We start from the raw sequence: 23,210 nt of genomic DNA, 5'->3' as shown, positions 1-23,210 counted from the left end.
GACATCGTCAATGAATTTTGACCAGGTGAAGTGCTTGGTGTCCTGAGTGATTAGGATGAATTCCTCTAGGCTCATGAATAGGTAACCACAAAATGGTGCAATGGGCATCTGCATGGCACCATCCTATACTAACCTGTTCATGGGCCATCTAGAGGAATCCTTCACAATAAGCCTTCAGCTGATTCATTGTGTTGCTGAAAAGCAATGGCTCATCTTCGTGTGTATAGCAAAATACTGCAATAGTTTACTGATTTAATGTGAAATCTGTAGTTTCTTTTGGCTGTAAGTAAAATTTTTATTTGGGGTGTTATCTGTATTATACAGAAATTACTCACTAATACTATGTAATCTATAAGAAACAATCAAAAAGTTTCCATTTGAAGGCTGTACGATCCTGAACTGGTATACCATCAGCCAAAATTGCCATGAGCATTGAGCCAATCATCCTACTGACACACAAGGTTGAAGATACCCATTTCATAAAACACCATGTCCCACAGTGTGAAGAAGTCTACCACTGCTTACCGAGCGAGGTGGCACAGTGGTTAGCACACTGGACTCGCATTCGGGAGGACGACGGTTCAATCCCATCTCCGGCCATCCTGATTTAGGTTTTCCGTGATTTCCCTAAATCGCTTCAGGCAAATGCCAGGATGGTTCCTTTGAAAGGGCACGGCCGATTTCCTTCCCCATCCTTCCCTCACCCGAGCTTGCGCTCCGTCTCTAATGACCTCGTTGTCGACAGGACGTTAAACACTAATCTCCTCCTCCTCCTCTACCACTGCTTGCTGCACATCCTCATTCAACAGGAATCATGGACCCTTCACGGGCATTTTTTAAGGGGCTGAAAATGTAATAATAGCCTGGGGCGAGATCAGGACTATTTGACAGATCCTCAAGCGTCTCCCACTTGCCCATTATGGTTGAGGCTGGCCTTCCAGATCAACCTGCATCATGTCATACCAGCACAGAAAATGGCATACTACTCCACAACAGTAGTTTTCAACAGACATACTACCCCATACACATTCTCCGCGTGGGTGTCTACTGCGGTTTGTCCTTCGGCAGTCAGGAAGAGATGGACAGAATGTTGGTCCTCTTTGGATGCATTTGGTAATAATGTTGCCATAGTTCATGTCGTGCATTTACTGCACACACATTTGAAAGACACAAACACTGCACTAATTCCTTGCCTACTTGTCAGTGTTTATATATTCACAGGAGAATCACACTATGTTGCATATATGTTACAGCAATGCCCTCAAATGGAAACATTTTGATTGCCCCTAATATACTACATGACTTTGTCTCAATAACTCAACCATTTCTTCGATCTATGTCTGAAGAAACCTATGGGTTTGGAATTGGAAAAGTTGTCAGATGCTGAGATTTCCAGTACCTCAATTTTACATATTGTGTTTGTTCATTATAATATCCCACATTTGCTTCATCACTAAAGACAATCTACTCCACTCTGCAAAACTTAAGGGCAAGGCAGAAAAACTAACATAATGTAGTAACAATTCAGTGGAAATGAATGAAAGAGTGGGAGCATGTTTCCAAAGGTCTCCCGGTCATGCACAGAAAGCTGGACGTAACATGGTGTGGGGTCAGCTTTACTAGAGTGCAAGGGAAAGCTTGTCACAACATGAGGCAGCTGAAAGGATGGGAAAAGTCAGTATGTTTCAATAAGCAAGCAGTTATGGATCACTGTGGTGGTTTTTCTTCATTACATCGTGACCCAGAGACAACATTTGGATGACTTCACATGGAGCAGAATCATTGTGGAAGTGGAAGGAGGACAAAGTTTGCCGAGTATAGGCCAGGAGTTTGGTAGGGCTCACAGCATTGTTTCATGTGCATGGGGAGCATTCCAAGCCACGAACACTGCTGCCCAAAGGAGATGAGCCCACTGATCACAGTCAGCTGCCCATTGTGCAACAGGCAAGGAGAGACCTATGACAAACAGCACATGCAATTGTAACCACATTTAACAGAACTGCAAGGCATGCAATTGCATGCTCTACAGTGACACAGTGACTGCATGGGTATGGTCTCTGCCTGATGAGCAGTATGTTGTGTTCCACAGATATCTCCACATTGATGGCGCCATTTGCAATGGTCCCAGATGCATAGGGTCCAGACCAATGAGGAGTGGGGTCGCGTGCTTTTCTTTGATGAGAGCAGATTCAGTCTGAGTAGTGATGCTGGACAAATCTTCATGTGGCAAGATGTAAGAACATGTAATGCACACAGAAACATTTTCAAACAGAGTAGTTCTGGTGGTCCAGATGTTATTGTGTGGGGAGTCATGATGTTGACCGAGACTGCAATTTTATGGATGACAATGTGAGCTCGCATTGAACAGTGCAGGTGCAGGAATTGGAATGAGAGGATATACAGCAAATGGGCTAGCCTCTCTGTTCCTCCTACTTCAATCCCATTGAACTCATTTGGAATCCACTGGGACGGCTTAATGAAGCATGTCCACATGCACCAACAACCGACCACCAGTTGTCAAGTATAATGGTGGAGGAATGGAATGCTCTACCACTAGAACTTTTTACCAACCTTGTGGCCAGCATGGGAGGATACTGCAGGGCCATTAGTGGTGATCATACACCCAGTTAAGAACCATGTCCCACCTTTTGCAATGTCCAGGGGACCATCATAAATCACAGTGACTTCAGTGTAATTATTGTCTTTCTATAAAAGTTTCATTGCATATTTATTTCAAATACTTTTGGTACTGTTGTGTAGCTGTTCTCTCTAGGTATGGTCCAAGTTTCAGCAAGATATGTTACTTGAAAGTGACACATAATACAAAAGTTAGTTTCATCCATCTTCTGTATCCTGTTGCACTTGCATAGCATACTCAGAGAACTTTGTTCTTGTACATTAGAGCTTGCTGTTGCAAGAGGTAAAGTTTCTGCTTAGCCATTCCCTAAGATCTTCTGAGCAATGGAATGTTCTTCTAACATTTTGCTGAACTGGATAGTTTCTGACGTATGTACCAAAAGTTCTTTCAGTCACAGATTGATGATTCAGCAATGTCCACATAGAAAGCGACCTATTGACAATGACTGTGCAGACTATCACTCAGTGTAAATGACACCCACTGAAGATTGTCAAAACCACATTCTGAAGTGTCTCATGCTGTTGTAATAGACAAATGTGAATGAAATTCCAGCACAATGTAGCCTTTCTAAGTGTCCGTTGCCATATTTATTACCTGTTAACTACTGCAGTATCGTGGAAGAACATGCAACAAAACAAAACTTTTTGAGCTTCTTAGTATTGTATTGTATGGTAGTGAACTGTGGACCTAGAAACAATGGGGATGCTTTGTCCCCACCATAGACCACAGTGGTACACAACCCCACAACAGGCTACAGCAGTCCACTCACCCCACTGCCGCCCCACACCTAACCTAGGGTTTTGTGCATATGAGTGTAACCCCAATGTTTGCATGGTAGAGTAATGATGGTGTACGCATATGTGGAGACAGTGTTTATGCAGCAATTGCTGACATAGTGTAAGCACATAGTGCTTCTTGTTCATTTGATAAATATGTTTTCAGTGTTGACTTCTGCCTTTCACTGACAACCGTGATTTCGTGTTTGATTTGCAACTCTTGATATCCACCTGACAGTACTGAACAAAATGAAAAATTTACTCTTACTTTTCAGAAATGTTTTCTTCCACTTTGATAATTGTCTTCAGCAGTAAAATTTGTACACATTTTTAAAATTACAAGTTTTTCTTTCTTTCTGTAGCTTGCTTTTCTTATTTTGCTTTTTATATTTTGCTGATATAAGTTATAGATGCTGAATGTCCTTTGTCATAAAAGTAGATTGTCTGTGTGGCGCTCTTTAAATCTGTATCTTTCTAGAATTTTTTTTCTGTTTTGTGTACAGGATGCAAAGGCATACATATTGAATTTCATTTTTTGTGACAGATTGTGTTGTATATATTGCAATATACCTCATTATACTATATGAGTGATGAAATAATTGGGAACAACAGGCAAAGAGTTCTAACAAGGTGGTTTGAGTATTTTTTGCAGGTAGCTCCTTTTGGAAGAGCATCCACAGAAACTCTCAGAGAAACTGGGCTAGAGGACTTGGTGATGTTACAGCTGGCACTGTGTAACAGCTTAAAAGTTTGTGGAAGTCAAACATAGCAACTAGTAACCTGGATATTATGCCAGTGGCAGCAGGTGAATTTTCCTACCACAGTGACAAACTGATGATTGAGAGGAACTGCACAAGACAATAGTCACGGGATGGCCCAACATTGGTTACTTGAAACATTTGCAGAGAAGGAGATCATGTACACCAATCCTAGAATATTGTTATTAACAATTCTGAGGCAGCCAATTGGGAGGGTATACTGTATGGATCAGTAAGAAGATGACTATTCAAGGAGACAGGAAAAAGGACCAAGAGTTGAGAAAGACACTGAAATTGGCAGGAGTCTATTGAGTATGTTGGTGACAAGAGAACCAGAGATGACGTAGGTACAACGGTGAACAAATGTAACCATGAATGGTGAGCAGCCAATCAGCTCAAGAAATGGTAAGACATTACACCACTTCAAATGAATTAGATGTGTGTGATTTGTGGAAAATATTGTGAAGCTTTCTGGTTTAGGTGTAGATGTAGTAATAAGGAAGTGAATGGCAGGCTTCTATGGAAATAGCCTTCTGGTCTTTTGACTGCTGACTGTATGTCGAGCTGTCACTTAAATAAGTTTCCAGTGTTTGGAAAGTATTTGTAAGCACAGCAAAAACTAGATTAATTATATTTTCCAAATTTGACATGAAATGCATTTAAATGGAATTGATTAAATGTTACTTTGTATTTCTATTTCTGTTTGTGTGTTTCTTTCTCTGTAACTTGTTTACCACTATGGTAGCTTTAAGGCACAGTTCACACTGAGGATAGGATGTGCAATATGATAGATTCCAATAAGCATCACATGACACAGCACTTATCAGTACAATAGTTGTGTTTCCACTGGGATAATATGATAACCATGATGCAACTTGGCACAGCACAATGCAAATCATGTTCCTGTTTCAGTTGCAGTCATGAGCTCATCTGAAGAGGATGTTATTGAGACTTATTATTACTTAAAGCTCAAAAAACTGAAAAAGGAAAGGAAGTACTGGATGCACCCATACAAGTTATAAGGGGCAGTCAAATACGAGACAGATGGAAGAAAGTGAGTAAATTGTTTAGTATTTCAAAAGCAATCACCATAGCTATTAATGTTATCAAGATTGTTTTGATTACACTGCGCAAGTTCACTGGAAAGCCCTTACACATCCTCCATACATTCCCAAACCCTCCCCAAACAATTCCCATATTTTTGGAGCCCTGAAGAAAGACATTAATGGCTGCCAATTTGCTTCGGATGTGTAAAACCAAGGTTCCATAGTTAACATTTTTTCATGAAGGCATTGACGTATTACACAGTTACTTTTGAAATCATAAACAGTTTACTTACTTTTTTCCATCTATCTCGTTTTCATTTGACCACCTCTTATGCAACTGTTAACACAATTTGTCTGCAGTTTTATCGTCAGATCTCTCAGCATGATATAGTCCATGATTTCTACAGAATGAACTTTCTGGAGCAACTAGTATCAGCTACTCTGGTAAGGCAGAACACAAATTTTTGACTTACTATTTCTAGAAAAATTCATGGAGAAGAAAAATGCCCCCATGAAAAGTTTATTTTTTGTAAGACCACCTAGTATGGTTCCTTATTCAGTATGGTGTGTACATCAATATGGTTAAAAGTTAATTAACTCAGTACAACATTTCTACAACTGTTCAACTTCGCGAAGTCGTATATGACTCAGCCCGAGAAATATTCCGAAGAAACGTTGCTGGATTAAAAGTGAGATCAGTCACCATCAATAGTGTAGCATTGGGGAGGGGGGGAACTCTGCATAGAGATAGACAATATCTGTGAAGAAATGGAAGAAGCAAAGCTTGAGTTCTCCAACCTCCTGCCTACGAGATGAAGCCTTACAATGGGCCTGTGACTGCAAAAACATGTTGTTGTCACAGTGTCATTTTGTCCAAGCAGTAACACGAAGAAACGACTACAGTTGACTCAGCATAAGAAGATCTGTGAGACTTAGCAGTGTCTGTGATAGCTTTCAGATGCAAAGCACTAATGGCTGCAGGCCGTTCAACGCTTTTTCTTTATCTGTCCATAACATACAGCTATCGCCAACATGATTTAAGTGGCAACAGTGTGCAGTATTTGGTTCACATAATAGTCGTCTATGCAGCTCATTCATACTCAACATTACTGATTTCTTTGATTGATTGATTTAAATGAAAGCTCACGATTTGTACTGACTGATGACTAAAGCAAGATGCGACAGTGGAGGAAGCAAGCAGAAAAGGGGGAGGGGGAATATGTAGTTTACTAAACCCTCCAGTCAGTACATTTGCTCTAAAATTGGACCTCATCCTAATGTATCAAATGTTCAAATAACTTTTGAGAATAAACCAGATAATGTCCTCAACAATCAGCAATATTTCGACAGGTGAGCTCCCATAATTTTCAAGGCACAAAAGATAAGACAGATTGTGCATGGCAGACGATACCAGTAATGCTTTTCAATAACGCTTCATTTTGATAAATAAATGTTGTGAGACTAGGGCCTCCCGTCAGGTAGACTGTTCACCGGGTGCAAGTCTTTCAATCTGACGCCACTTCAGTGACTTGCGCATTGATGGGGATGAAATGATGATGATTAGGACAACCCAACACCCAATCCCTGAGTGGAGAAAATCTCCAACCCAGCTGGGAATCGAACCCGGGCCCTTAGGATTGACATTTTGTTGCGCTGACCACTCAGCTACCGGGCCCGGACTTTCATTTTGATTAAACCCACTTACAAAATATAATTTGCTAAATCTGTAGGGAAAATTACTGAAACGTAGTATTACAGGATGGGAAAGGGGAGGACACAGCTTAGGCACTGCTGCCAGGGGCGCATTGAGCATTTCGGTACAACTCTACAAGTATGCAGTACTGAGCGATACTGCAGCTAATTTAGAGAGCGAAAAGAAGAAACTGTACTGAAACAGTTGGTTATTTCACGGTATTTTTGGTACTTAGATAATAGCTGCACAGCAACTTCTTTTTCTTCAGGGTGGAAACTGGTATGCAATATTTTAGAAGTGGTGTATGTTGACAGCCAACAACCTTGCTGCAGTGCTAACACAGCTTGCCATCAGATCACCGACGTTAAGTGCTGTGGACAGGGACCACCTGAGTCTCCTGAGTGAGTGCTGTTGACAAGCGGAGTGCTTTCAGCCCTTGTGAGACAAACTGAGAAGTAGCGGCTCCGGTTACGGAAACTGACAATGGCCATTAGAACAGTTTGCTAGCCACATGCACCTCCATATCCGCGTCCAGTGACGCCTAACGGCTGAGGAGGACACTGCGGTCGGCTGGTAGCGTTGGGCATTATGAGGCCTGTTCGGAAGGACGGAGTAGGTTGACAAACTGTCAGCAAGCTAATAAAATAAGATGGCAGTAGCTTGACGAGTATTTTGCAGAACTAAAATATGATACGCAAGTTGTTTTATTACACAGATGTCAGTTTAAGTCATTATGCCAATCTTGTCACAATGACTAAACAACCGCGTCTTTCAGAAAGACAATAAGTTGTTGGGTGTCCAATCGGGTTTATAGTTCTGTTCAGGGGCGATTCTAGAAGTTGGTCGGGGGAGGGGGGCGGTACTAATGGGGGGAGGGGGTTTGGGGGAATGGAATATCGCTTAACAAAAGGAGAGCTGGAGTCCTCTACTGACAAATTAGTAAAATTTGGCGTTGCTTAAAGTAGTTTTTGGCAACTGTTTTGGAGTTCAGGGTAAAAAATGTGCATTAATAAATAATAAGACGCCCATTTTAAGTTAAATGATATTTATTGGTTTAGATAGTAAGCTACTTGCGGATGTTATTCCTTTGTTAAAATTGTTTGAAATACATTGCAACTTATATTGCTTCATAATTATTTAAAAAATGATTGAATCTGTTGGAGTAATATATTCACTGATTTCTGAAGTCGTTTTATCCAGTGTAATATGATACTCCATTGTGTGTGTGTGGGGGGGCTACAGCCCCCCCCCTCTCTTGCCACCGCCCTTATATGATAGTCCATTGTGTGTGTGTGTGTGTGTGTGGGGGGGGGGGGGGGGGGGAGAGGGGGCTACAGACGCCCCCCCGAAAACACCAAAAACCTCATAAATCACAACCATTGACAAGAATGTCAACTAATTTTACCCACGGAAATGTGAAAACGATTCGGTATTAATGATAAACTACCAGATATCGGCAGCTACATATTTCAATCTGACGGTCTGACCATAATTTAACATATGAACTAAAACTGGTTTTAAAACAACGTTTAGCGTAATGTTTACCTTCAACGCAGCATTCAGTATTGCTGTTCTGTTCTGGCGGCTCGGCCTGTTTACGTCGAGTTTGGGATCCTCTAAGAGAAATTCGAGGCACTCCTTCAGCTTGGTCTTCTCACTGCAGGTCTCTGGCTCAGGCCTGTTGGCCAAGGCGTGCAGCACGGTCTCCCCTCGGCTGTTGAGTGCGTTGACTTCAGTCCTGCCGTCTCTCAACAGCGTCATGACTGCACTGAAGTTCCCGGCTTCTGCGGCGATGTGCAGAGCCGTACACCCATCCCGTATCTCATTTGGCTTGTTCGGGTCAGCTCCAGCATCCAGCAGAATCTGAATACACGACTCTTCATTCACTACGTCATGTTTTAATCTGGAACAAACATGACCATCATGCACAATAGAGAACTCTCTCGCAGAATTCAAATATTTTGCAATTGGCATGTTACTGGGGTTCGGGTACACATGTATTAAAAATGACAAAATATATACATATAATATGGGTGTCAAAATATAAAATATGGACACAAAAACTACTATTTTCAAATAAACCACACTTTATTACACCAAAAACAAAGAGTTTTATGCGTCTTCACTGTCACTGGCATTATTTGTATTGTGATAGTTCACTTTTCGGTGCATTATGTGTTCAAAAAATGGTTCAAATGGCTCTAAGCGTTATGGGACTTAACATCTGAGGTCATCAGCCCCCTAGACTTAGAACTACTTAAACCTAACTAACCTAACGACATCACACATATCCATGCCAGAGGCAAGATCCGAACCTGCGACCGTAGCAGCAGCGCGGTTCCGAACTGAAGCGCCTAGAACCATTCTTCCACAGCGCCCGGCGTGCGAAATGTGTCGTGAATACAACTCGTAGCAAATAAATAATAAATATACAAATCACGCATGATGCAGTAGTTTTTCGCGCATCTCAGTGTTTCTAAAATAATGAGTCCAGAACTATGTACCTTACAATGAAACAATTTTGTAAGTACATTCAGTGGTATATGTAATTACAGTCTGCGAAATTTGTCGTGAATACAGTTTGTAGTACAGAAATAATAAGTTGAGTTAAATCTGATGGAAATGGAAACGTCGTGTGGCTAGGGCCTCCCGTCGGGTAGATCGTTCGCCTGGTGCAGGTCTTTCGATTTGACGCCACTTCGGCGACCTGCGCGTCGATGGGGATGAAATGATGATGATTAGGACAACACAACACCCAGTCCCTGAGCGGAGAAAATTTCCGACCCAGCCGGGTTCGGATACTGTTTTACTGCATGAACAACGGAAATATAATATGCAATAAACCTTTTCCCATTCATCAAATTGCGCGGGTTGACAAGAGAGAAATGGTTTCGTGAAGGTACGAAGTTATGTGTAAAGCTTGTTTCAAGTCATTATGCGCTCTCATTCTCAAACACTGGATGAATAAAATCCGGGCGTTCGCGTGTCGTGGGCTACACATCTTTTTCATCCCCACCCTTTTTATACGCAGGCGGTTCTTATCCTCATAGCGATTATTTCTAGACAGTAAGCGATATGGGTAGCAATCCTGGCTGAAATCGTTCTGGTGGCTTGGGAGGAGATGTGGAGCATTCACACATTCATTTCTGTAATAGGTGTGGAATTGTCGACCTGACTAAGACTGAAACTGATGGAAAACGTTAAACATTGTTGATTTAATAGTTTTTGGCTGATTTAAGATTTATTTTCTGAATCATTTAAGAGCTGTCGAGCACTGCTGTAGAAACTATGTTGAAAGACACACTAAATAATTTTTTTGCTGGGTTCTTCAAGACAAGATACGATACACACAACGATATACTGGAAGATAAGGGAATATATGAGGCGTGTTCAAAACGCAGTGGGTAGTTTGTAATTTCGCGTGTTATTTAGACCGATTCGCGCTGCTATTTTGTTCCTGTGTTGGTGAACATGCCTGACAAATATCTGTACAGTGTCTAGTGTTAGCCGTATCGGATTTTATTCTGTTGTCAGCTGTCAAAAAGGTTACATGCCGTCTGGTAGTATCAGCGGTTATTTATTTTGCATGAAAATCGATCAGAGAATTTGTATCAAATTTTGCTGTTAGAACGGAATAAAGTGCAGTAAAGGTTTACAGATGTAAAATACTGCTTTTGTTGAATCCGCTATGAGTAAAACAATGGTTAACGAGGTGTGTTAACGTTTCGAATAAAGCTGTAAAGACGTACAGACGACGATCGCCCTGGACGACCCAGTACATTATCAGATTATCAAATCGTGGCAAAAACGGAAGAAATAATTATGAACTATCGCCGAATCACAATCAGAGTAGTCGATGAAGATGTTGGCATATCATTTGTCTCATTCCATGAAACTTTTCGGATGTTTTAGGTACGAAACGTGTGACAGCAAAATTTGTTACAAATTGTTGAATTTCTAACAAAAAGAGCAGTGATTGCAAGTAGTTCAGGAGTCGATTGATGAAAATCAATAACATAGTATGAAGGCTTTCACGACCGGATGACATATCTTGTGGTAAACCTTCCGGGATGTAAGGTCGTGGTCCATGAAACTCTTCAGCTCCTAACGTTTCGTCCAGAGCTGCGCTGGACCTTACATCCCGGAAGGTTTACCAGAAGATAAAATCAATAACGATGCACAACTAGCGCAGCATACTGTAACAGGCGTTGAAATTTCTTTTCTCCCACTCCGCAATATGTGTAATACCACTGACCTGCGTCTCCCTTTGATTCCTTAGCATTCAGTAGGTTAACAGGAAGGTGATCAGGTCGCGACGACCCAGGTGTACCTTTAGTAAAAGCTGTTTTTTCTTGGATAAGAAGAATGAACAGGGTTACTGTTATGGAACTATATGAAATAAGATCGTCATTTGCGTTAGAACGTTCAAACTGCACGATTGGCCGCGGGGCATGATGGGAATTAGTATGCGCAATACGGTTTGGTTTAGCGACGAAGCCCATTTAAACTGGATGTGTTCATCGAGAGCAAAATTGGCGCATTTGGGCACTTAGAACCAGCATTTCGCGATAGAGAAGCCTCTTCACACTCAACAGGTGACTGTGTGGTGTGTAATGTCCAGTCACGGAATAATCTGGTGCGATATTCCTTGATGGCACGGTCACTACAGAACGGTACGTGAAGGTTTTGGACAACGATTTCATCTTCATTATCCAAAGCGACACTGATTTCGACAAGATGTGGTTCATTCAAGACGAATCTCGACCCCATTGAAGCAGGAGAGTGTTCGATGTCCTGGAGGATCACTTTTGGGACCGCATTCTGGCTCTGGGGTACCCAGAGGCTACGGGCATGGGCCTCGATTGGCCGCCATATTCTCCGGATCTGAACACGTGGGACTTCGGAGTATAAATGTAGATGTAGACGTGTAGTGCTTACTTGCAGGCGAGCTGCAGTGGCGTGACGAGGTGTGGCGCCGGCAGCTCCATGTCGATGGAGATGTCGGCCGCCTGCAGGAGCTCCCGCAGGGCCTGCGCGTCGTTCCTCTGGAGGGCGTCCACCAGCTGCTGCCACGGCGGGTAGCAGCCGCTCAGCATGCGCCGCACGCTCGGTCTCATCTGCAATCACACCCAACAACGACACGTAAGAGAAGTTCTCTCAAGAGTACCACTGTCTATGGGTAAGCACTTTAAGTTTTTCTATGTCGACTGTCTTGTACAGCGTCGCGCACGAAATGTGTTACCAATTGTTTCTTTCACAATTTACGACGCACATTAGATATCCCGCTGGGATCTGTACAGCAGTACCAGCAGAGCTTGGAAAAACAAATGAGTTACGAAATGACGTGTAATTCACGATACTGTCGCTAGGAGACTAGTAAGCAGCAATGGCTGACAATGGAAGACTGACGACACAGCAACGATCGGCAATTGTTTTACTTTTTCATGAAACGAAAAGCCTTGTTGTGACTCAGAGGCGTTTTCGACAATAGTTTAACACACGATGGGTCCCTTGCAAGAAGACCATCCACAGGCTGTACGATAAATTTGTCCAGGAAGGAACAGTATTGGAAGCGCAGCGACCTCGGCCTAAGCCTGTTTGTTCGCCGGAGAATACTGAAGCGGTACGAGCTGCTGTACAGAGAAGTCCCGGGAAATCGTGTAGAAAGGCAGCAGTGCAACTGGGAATATCCAGACGCTCCGTTCAACGCATTCTTAAAGGTGACCTCCATATGTACCCATACAAGATGGCCTGTGCACAGAAGCTCACTGAAGAACACAGGCAGCAGAGACTACTGTTTGCTCAGTGGGCGGAGGATAGGGAAGAAACTCTCAACAACTCAACAACGTTTGGTTTTCAGATGAGGCGCATTGTCATTTAGACGGTGTGCTTAACAAACAAAATGTACGCTTTTGGGCCACTGCAAACGCACAAGTGCTTCATGAACGACAACTTTATGCTCCGAGGATTACAGCGTGGGCAGCAATTTCCAGTCATGGACTTATTGGACCCTTTTTCTTTGAAGAAACTATGAACAGCGGGAGTTATTTGAGCATGCTTCGCAGTAGCTCCATTCCACAGCTTCTTGCTACTGCCTTGCCCTTCAACACGCACAGGTTCGTGTAAGATGGAGCAAGGTCACATACTGCAAACACTGTGTTGGATATTTTACACGAGCATTTCGACATGCGGATCATTTCACTCAGGTTTCCACGTCGCTTCAATGACGGACAAAATTGGCCCCCCAATAGCCCAGACCTCAATCCATGTGACTTTTTTCTTTGGGGGTACCTAAATGAAAAAATTTTCCCGAAACGTCCACGTGATTTAATGGAGCTCAGAAGACTTATTCTTCAAGCTTGCAGTGAAATTACGGAAGACATGTGCCGTAGGGTAATCACTAACTTCAGTGTTCGTTTGAAGGAAGTTTGGAAACGAAACGGTGCACATATTGAGCATGTGCTGAGTTAGAACAAATCTCCATGGACGGCTCTTCATTGTAGTATACGTTCCTTTCTGATTGTATTGACAATAAAGTTTATATTCAAAAACAACATGGTAAGACATTTCGTGCGCCACCCTGTATCTTTGCCGTCGATGGACGAAGGCATATCGGTGACAGAGACCATGGACACCGGGAGTTTAGCGGCACCGCCACAAGCGGCTGTAACTACGACACGCAAAGTGGCCGCCTGGGGAACTACGAAAATGACCATATAACCGGCTGCAGAGCAGACTGGAGCCTGCAGGCTGCTCCAGTGCGCCATGAAGTATAAGACGTCATAGTGTTAGAAGGCGGCGCAAGACCAAGGAAGCTGACTGGAACACCAACATCGACGCCGCGCTACAAGAGGCTGAAGCCCGCTTCAGGATGACACCCCGCACAGAAATGGAAGCTGCCCGCCTCCTGTTACAGGAAGTCTACCATCGAAGACCAGAGACAGAAATCCGAGCGTCGCAGATCAGTGTGCAGTCGAATACGACGATGACGACCGGACAAACTGAGGACCACTATCAGCAACGACGTGCAACCCAGACGCATGAACCTCAGCCACGCCCAAAGACAGTGGTAATACAGAACAGTGCGAACGACGAAAATCACCGAAGAAGACGGACTTAATAAAAGGGTGACGCTGCCACGGCGAGCACACCGACTGGTCCTGACCAACCAAACAGTGCAGACCTACGAGATTATCAGGGCCAACCGTACGCTGGTAAACCAAAAAGTAGTCGCTCGAATGGAAAGGCAGAGCGAGGACAACAACGAAGACGAAGGGGAGGCAGAAGAAACTCCGAGCACGAAGAAGAAGACCAATACTACACACTTTACTGGAAAGACCCAGAATTCATATCAAACGTCTCACCATGTCAGAAGAAAAGAAAGAAAATATAAATTTTAAGAAACACAAATGTAATTTGATAATGGTAATTTAAATATCAAAATAAATATGTAACTCCATTAGTGAAAAAAAAAAACGAGAAGTCTGTTCTTCGGGCAACCACCTCAAGCCGATCATTGTCAGCTATGCTGAGCCACCATCTTCATACCGCCTCTGCCGCTGAACTCAAAGTATAACATCGCTCCTCTCATTTCAAGTGTTCAAATGGTTCTGAGCACTACGGGACTTAACATCTGAGGTCATCAGTCCCCTAGACTCAGAACTACTTAAACCTAACTAACCTAAGGACATCACACACATCCATGCCTGAGGCAGGATTCGAACCTGCGACCGTAGCAGCAGCGCAGTTCCGGACTGAAGCGCCTAGAACCGCTCGGCCACATGAGCTGGCAGACTTGCTCACGGTGCTGTCAAGTGTCAGTGGTTGCACCCTGTGACAGACGCTTACCTTCAGGAACTCTAAGTGTCCGGCGATTATAGTTGTGTTAATATTGGCGTCCAGTAAATATTGTAACTGTAAAAGGGTTTATTTATCGCTGCGTGTTACAAAAATTTGGAAATTTGTGATCAGGTCCTATGGCACCAAACTGCTGAGGTCATCGGAACCTAGGCTTACACACTACTTAGTCTAACTTAAATTAACTTACTTAGTCTAACGTAAACTAACTTAACCTAAGGACAACACACACACCCATACCCGAGGGAGGACTCGAACCTCCGCGAACCGTGGCAAGGCGCCCAAGACCTCTCGGCTACCACGCGCGGCTCTGTGGGTTACGGCAGACTGCATTTGGTGGCAAACTGTCATTGGCTAACCATTATCCAAATGCATAACGACATAAAGATCAGACGTTTCCTGTAGTAAAATCTGTAGTGCCATCTTCCAGTCAAGAGGACTACAGGAACCATTTTCTATCGGAGGAAGCGCACAGTCGTGCAGTGTCCGAGGTAACAGACCTACTGAGAGACACCTTCTCACTCTTCGTTGCAGTTCTTGGTTCACATCACTTCGTGAGCATCGGTGCTTTAATTGCTGCCGTTTTCGCAATACGTGTGTTGCTTTCCACCGCCTCGGAGACAACTGGTATTGTCAAGCCATTCGCGGTATTACGCTCACAGCAAACTCGTTCATGATTAAGATACTGATCTGCACCGCAAGAAATCAGCATTTCCGTGTCATCAATATTGTATTGTATTGTATTGTATTGTATGTTGACCGGGGACCCAGAAACGACGGAGAGGTTCCGTCCCCGCCGCAGCCGCAGTGGTCCACAACCCCACGACGACTATCATAGTCCACTTCACCCCTCAGCCGCCCCACACTGAACCCAGGGTTATCAACAAAACGTAATGGCCACCTAAACGAGTATGCGTAGACTCGAGGATTGCCGAGGCATGTACGTATCAGTCAGGGTAATATACATTGAAGCTCCAAAGAAACTGACAGAGGCATTCGTATTCAAATACAGGGATATGTAAACGGCCGAATACGGCCCTGCGGTCGGCAATTCCTATATAGGACATGTGTCTGGTACGGTTGTTAGATCGGTTACTGCTGCTACAATGGCAAGTTATCAAGATTTAAGTGTGTTCGAACGTGTTTTATAGTAGGTGCACGAGGGATGGGACACAGCATCTCCGAGGTAGCGATGAAGCGTAGATTTTCCCGTGTGGCCGTGTCACGAGTGTACCGTGAATATCAGGAATCCTATAAAATATCAAATCTCCGACATCGCTGTGGCCGGAAAAATGTCCTGCAAGAACGGGACCAACGACGACTGAAGAGAATCGTTCATCGTGACAGAAGTGCAACCCTTCCGTAAATTGCTGCAGATTTCAATGCCGGGTCATCAACAACTGTCAGCGTACGAATCATTCAACGAAACATCATCGATATGGGCTCGTGTACGCTTGATGACTGCACGACACAAATCTTTACGCCTCGCCTGGGTCCGTCAACACCGATCGTGGACTGTTGATGACTGGAAACTTGTTGCCTGGTCGTACGAGTCTCGTTTCAAATTGCTGCGAGCGGATAGACGTGTACAGGTATGGACACAACCTCATAAATCCATGGACCCTGCATGTCAGCAGTGGGTTGTTCAAGCTGGTGGAGACTCTATAATGTTGTGGGGCGTGTGCAGTTGGAGTGATAAGGGACCCCTGATACGTGTAGATACGACTCTGACAGGTGACACACACGTAAACATCCTGTCTGATCACCTGCATCCATTCATGCCCATTGGCCAATACCACCAGGACAATGCGACACCCCACAAGTCCAGAATTGCTACAGAGGAATATTCTTCTGAGTGGTCTCGGCAGCCAGAGGCAATGGCCATGTCTGTATGTGTTGCGTTTCCATGAATGTTGTGTTGTTGTTGTTGTGGTCTTCAGTCCTCAGACTGGTTTGATGCAGCTCTCCATGCTACTCCATCCTGTGCAAGCTGCTTCATCTCCCAGTACGTACTGCAGCCTACATCCTTCTGAATTTGCTTAGTGTATTCATATCTTGGTCTCCCTCTACGATTTTTACCCTCCACGCTGCCCTCCAATACTAAATATGTGATCCCTTGATGCCTCAGAACATGTCCTACCAACCGATCCCTTCTTCTAGTCAAGTTGTGCCACAACTCCTCTTCTCTGCAATTCTATTCCATACCTTCTCATTAGTTATGTGATCTACCCATCTAATCTTCAGCATTCTTCTGTAGCACCACATTTCAAAAGCTTCTATTCTCTTCTTGTCCAAACTATTTATCGAATGTTGTGTATATTGTCTAATTCAGAAGAAGGCCTTATGGCCTAAAAGCTTTCTTGTTTAGCAGTCTTTTTGTAGTGCCTGTCTGCGACTCAACGTCTCCACTATATGGTGGGTAGCAATATGTCCTTTTCACAATATTAAAATAAAGCATAGTGTTTGATTATGATTATTGAATACCAGCTGAGCACCCGCTGCTTTGCTCAAGTAGATTGTATGATCTGCACAGATTTTTTTTGTTTTTCCTTAATCGAATTTTTGATGTTCTCAAATTGCAACACCTTCTGAACTTTTCACACTACTTAGGCAATAGAAGCATGGCCTTTCCCAAAGGTACTTCTGACAAAAGCGATCCGATAGCTGGAGTCCAAAGTTTTTTTAATTGTGCCTTTTGCGTTCTTGTTTTGACATTTCTCTAGGAACTTTCATCCATTAGCGCATATTTCTTCACATCTAAACGAGAAGTGAAATACCAATTTTCATAGATTTAGCTTTAAAATTGTGTAATATAACGAAATATTTTCTTAAAAATTCTCATCCCCAATTTCACTCCCCTAGGAGTTGAATTTGCAAAAGTTTTAGAACATGTATTTTTTTATTTCTAAACCGAGAATTCAAATACCAGTTTTTATAGGTGTAGCTTTAATAATACCTTAGTAGTTCTTTGATAAAAATTTATTTAAGACAAAATTAACCCACTCTTACACACCCAAAGTGGTTAAGTTTCCAAAAATACTGAAACACGTATTTATTTATTTCTGACAGAGAAACCAAATGCCAGTTTTCGTAGGTATGGCTTCAAAATTGCTTTAATAGCGACATATTTTCAAAGAACCTTTCATCCCCTGTATCACCCCCAATATGGGTGGAATTTCGAAAAATCCCTTTTTAGACGACGCCTCAAGTATAAGATCAAAATCCTTGCTAAATTTTAAATTTCTGTCATTAGCAGTTTGTGCTGGACGATAATGGATCAGCCAGTCCGGACATTGCCTTCATATACACTCAAGAGCCAAAGAAACTGGTACACCTGTCTCATATCGTGTAGGGCCCTCGTGAGCACGCTGAAGTGCAGCAACACGACACGGAATGGGCTCAACTAATGTCTGAAGTAGCGCTTGCGGGCTTTCACATTAAAATATGAAATGATGGTGTGGTGAGGCCCTCAACTCCGTAAAATCCGACTCAGAGTCGAAATATTGAAAGTTTCGGCTGGTTTCGTCGTCTATGGGCTGGGATACGTAGTTGCCGCATTACACAATATTGCTGAGTCTACAGTAAACAATATGAATATACACATGAATCGAATGGTCGAAGGTTCCTATCACTCTGCAATTGCGAATGTAACGTAGAAATTTATAAATGAAAGATTGCAATTATATAAAATCTGCAGGCTCTATCTTAACGACTTTAAATGATGAGTACAATAGCAGAAGTACTTTTGACAATGCGGTGTATTTCTGCCAAACACTTATTGGTGTCGATGGTTCGGCAATTAAATAAAATATGAGTTGAATAACAGGGAACCAATAGATTCCTACTTTACGCAATTAGTTATGAACAACAACATAGCTTGCGAGATATTCACTTCCAAACGCGTACATCTTCACTGCAGAAGCCACAGAAATCTCACAAGCACACAAGTCGGAAATCCGAAGTATTTCTCTCTCTCGTGGTCACGCGCCAACCGCTCCACTTTCTAAGTCCTTCCTGCGACTGTGCATCCGTCGCGCCATCGCATCCAGCACTTCCCTTGTAATGTGCCCGTTTTTTCGTGTAACTGTGGAGTTCTTGTGGCCTGACGTGATCGATAGTAATCGGCCACTTTGACCTCCAATAATTCACGTACTATTCAAGTTAAATGACTGTAATTTATACCAATTTAGGTTTACACTAAAAGCTTTCTAAACACACGTCGATCGACGAAATCGGATGAAGCGTTTAGATTTTAGAATTTCGTTGCTGGATGTTACTTGTATAAAATTTACTGTCAGATACTAAACTTTAAATTAATAAACATATTGAAAATCTGATTACACCATCAGAATCGTCGTGCAAATAATAGTTACGTACATGTTTCTTTTTGAGGTATCATGATTCATTTGGCTACGATTAATTTCCATACGAACTGTGAAATGTCTGCAACGATGGTTTCACAAAGTCCGCCATCTTTGGCGCTCTCAGCATAAAAGTGTCTTTCATCAACACAGTGTCACCACGGAATTCCCAGCCATGTGGTCGGCTGGACCATACGCTGGGGCTACCCCCCTTGCTCAGCTAACGTTCGGCACCATGTGGTTTTGCTGGGCCGTGGCCGACTGAGAGGCCCCCGCCCCCGCGTGGCCACGCTAACTCCGAACTCAGAATATTTTCAGTGCACCACACTCGCCCATTACAGCACATGCTGGAGGGAATTGAGACCATTAATTCTGCAGGGCTGTCCATAAATCCTTAAGAGGACGAGAAGGCGGAGATCTCTTTTGAATAGCATGTTGCAAGGCATCCCAGATATGCTCTATTGTGAGGGGAGTTTGGTGGACAGTGGAAGTGTTTCGGCTCAGAAGAGTGCTCCTGGAGCCACTCTTTAGCAATTATGGACGTGGGGTGTTGCATTATCCTGCTGGAATTGCCCAAGTCCATCAGAATGCACAATGGACATGAATGGATGGCAGGTGATCAGACAGGATGCTTACGTATGGGTCACCTGTCAGAGTCATATTTAGACGTATCAGGTATCACATATCACTCCAATCGCTCACATCCCACACCATTACTGAGCCTCCACCAGCTTGAACAGTCTCCTACATGTTCCATGGGTCCATGGATTCAAGAGGTTGTCTCCATACCCGACCATCTGCTCAACACAATTTGAAACGCGACTCGTCCAACCAGGCATCATGTTTCCAGTCATCAACAAAAAAAAAAAAAAAAAAATGGCTCTGAGCACTATGGGACTTAACTTCTGAGGTCATCAGTCCCCTAGAACTTAGAACTACTTAAACCTAACTAACCTAAGAACATCACACACATCCATGCCCGAGGCAGGATTCGAAACTGCGACCGTAGCGGTCGCGCGGTTCCAGATTGTAGCGCCTAGAACCGCTCGGCCATTCTGGCCGGCCCAGTCACCAACAGTACAACGTCGGTGTTGAGCTTAAAGGTTTGTGTTGTAAAGTCATCAAGGGTACACGAGTGGGCCTTCGGCTTCGAAATTCCATATCGACGATGTTTCATTGAATAGTTCGCATGCTGGTACTTGTTGATGGCCTAGCATTGAAATCTGCATCAATTTGCAGAAGGGTTGCATTTTTTCCAGCTGCATCGATGTCGGAGATTCGATGTTTTACCGTTTTCCTAATATTCACGGTGCACTCAATTATATAGTCTTACGGGAAAATCCACACTTCATCGCTACCTCGGAGATACTTTGTCCCATCGCTCCTGCGCCGAATGTAACACCACGTTCAAATTCATTTAAATCTTGATAAGCTGCCATTGTAGCAACAGTAATCGATCTAACAACTGCACCAGATACTTGTCTGTATATTGATGAACGACTTGTGGATAAGCTTAAAATTACGTTTATGAGAGTCAGTCAGAAGAAAACGAGACATACTGATAAAAGTAAGTAAATGATTTATTATTTCAAAAGTAATCACCATATCTCTTAGCGTATTTATTCCACTGCGACACGAGACGGTCAGCGCCTTCATGCAAAAACGTTCGTACCCAGGCGTGCACCTTTTCGTCCGAAGCAAACAGAAGGCTGTGAATGTCTTTCTTCAGGGCTTCAAAAATATTAAAATCACATGGGGAGAGATCTGGATTGTGTGGAGGATGTATAAGGGCTTCCCAGCGAAACTTCTGCAGCGTAGTTGAAACAACATTGGCAACAAGTGGGCCCGGCCGGATTCCGTAGGAAACCGCAAACATTTTTCCATGAAGACATTGAGCAATTTGTCTCAGAGTGGGGTAAATGTATTAACAGATAAGGGGAACAATTTTGGAACAATAAACTGTTACTTACTTTTTCCCATCTGTCTCCTTTTCATCTATTGTCCCTTGCAGTAACTAGGAAACTTTTTCTTACACTTCAAAACTTAACTGAATACACTGGTTGGCATTTTGAAAGTAAAAAGTTCATGGATCTCAAAACAAAGTAATCTGTTTGTTTAGAGACTATTCAGAAAAAAAACATTTGTATGAAATTTTCTGGCAGATGAAACTGTGTGCTGGATCGGTACTTAAAAAACCTTACCTGTAGTAGGCGGTGCTTTCATCGATTGAGCTATCCAGGTACAGTTCATTCTCTAGCCTCAAAGCGTCAATTATGCCAGTAGATCTGCTTTAATTTCCGAATTTCATAAAAGCTCTCGTGCATACTTCGCCACATTAGCACTCCTGGAGGAAAGGAGTAAGCGCTTTTCAGGAAGATATAGTCTTTGAGGGCAAATGCTAAAGAGAAGAAATTTTACCCTAAAACACCGTCCTGAGAGAGGATACAAGGCGCAGAAGAAGGGTCTGAATTGACAATGTTACTTCAGCGTTACTCCCACGTGTTTCAAGAATCTGAACGTTAGCTACAGACCACCATTTACATCGCATGCTTTCTATCTTGTGAACTGACAGGCTTCTCCCTGTACAAAATTCGTTTACTTTTCTGTACTGCCATTTTATGTCTTGATTATCAAAATGTTATCAGGTATTTGTGTGTCTGTAAAGTCTGTCCCACTTGTTTATGCCTTATGTTTTGGAAACAATAGGCTCTTCAGACAGTGATAACATAAACTGTCATACTGCTACCACACCTGTACCCCGAAAGCCACATTAGGGTGCTTGGCGCAGGGTACTTTGTGTATCACTGTCCCTTTTCTCCATTCCTGCTCCAGTCGAAGGAAGAACAATTGTTGGCAAATCTCCGTCTGAGCTCGGATGTGTCTAATTTCACTTTCATAGCCTTTTCACGACATATAACTTACGTAGAAGAAAGCTATAAATCGTGTGACTCTTCTGGAAACGCATTTTTAACAGTAAACTATACCAGGACGCCTCTCTTGTAACAGTGGAGATTCACGTTCATCTACGAGCCGCTTTCGCGCTTTTTAAACGAATCCTTAACGAAACGGGTTGCTCTGTTTGGGCTTTTCTCTACTTCCTCCATCAAGCCTATCTGATTATGGTTCATGACTGGCCAGAAGTACTCAAGTATCCGTCGAAAGAACGTTTTGTAAGTTACCTCCTTCGAGGCGGACTATAGTTCCAACGAATCTCAACCTGGCATCTGCCTTTTGTACAGTTAGTTCTCCGAGTCTGTTCCACTTTAAATTTCTGCAAACGCACTGGATGTCTCTGCTTCCAGGTACTGTTCGTAAATCGTGTAGTCACACAATAACTGATTTTTCCGCTTATTTATGCGCAGTATGGTGCATTTCATGTTAACAGCCGCTCCCTGCACCAAGTGTCGATCCTCTCCGACCCTTTGCGACTTCTCTAGTACAGCAACATCATCCGCGAATGGCCACACGGAACTTTAATGACGCTTTACAGTAGGTCTTTCATACTACACTCCTGGAAATGGAAAAAAGAACACATTGACACCGGTGTGTCAGACCCACCATACTTGCTCCGGACACTGCGAGAGGGCTGTACAAGCAATGATCACACGCACGGCACAGCGGACACACCAGGAACCACGGTGTTGGCCGTCGAATGGCGCTAACTGCGCAGCATTTGTGCACCGCCGCCGTCAGTGTCAGCCAGTTTGCCGTGGCATACGGAGCTCCATCGCAGTCTTTAACACTGGTAGCATGCCGCGACAGCGTGGACGTGAACCGTATGTGCAGTTGACGGACTTTGAGCGAGGGCGTATAGTGGGCATGCGGGAGGCCGGGTGGACGTACCGCCGAATTGCTCAACACGTGGGGCGTGAGGTCTCCACAGTACATCGATGTTGTCGCCAGTGGTCGGCGGAAGGTGCACGTGCCCGTCGACCTGGGACCGGACCGCAGCGACGCACGCATGCACGCCAAGACCGTAGGAACCTACGCAGTGCCGTAGGGGACCGCACCGCCACTTCCCAGCAAATTAGGGACACTGTTCCTCCTGGGGTATCGGCGAGGACCATTAGCAACCGTCTCC

General features: G+C 43.5%; 1 protein-coding gene across 1 annotated transcript in view; it reads right to left on the bottom strand.

The window, feature by feature from the left end:
* LOC126470838 (transient receptor potential cation channel protein painless-like) overlaps window positions 1-23,210 on the bottom strand; it is a 146,999-nt gene that overhangs the window by 13,683 nt on the left and 110,106 nt on the right. The window contains exons 2-3 of the mRNA XM_050098857.1: window positions 11,850-12,028; window positions 8,457-8,814 (exon numbers count right to left, since the gene is read on the bottom strand). Of these exons, the coding sequence (XP_049954814.1) occupies window positions 8,457-8,814; window positions 11,850-12,028 (537 nt within the window). The remainder of the gene's footprint in view (window positions 1-8,456; window positions 8,815-11,849; window positions 12,029-23,210) is intronic.

The sequence above is a fragment of the Schistocerca serialis genome, chromosome 1 (genome assembly GCF_023864345.2).
Source record: "Schistocerca serialis cubense isolate TAMUIC-IGC-003099 chromosome 1, iqSchSeri2.2, whole genome shotgun sequence".
NCBI classification, from domain to species: Eukaryota; Metazoa; Arthropoda; class Insecta; order Orthoptera; family Acrididae; genus Schistocerca; species Schistocerca serialis.
The sequence above is the reverse complement of the archived record's forward strand: the minus strand, read 5'-3'. Positions and strand labels throughout refer to the sequence as shown.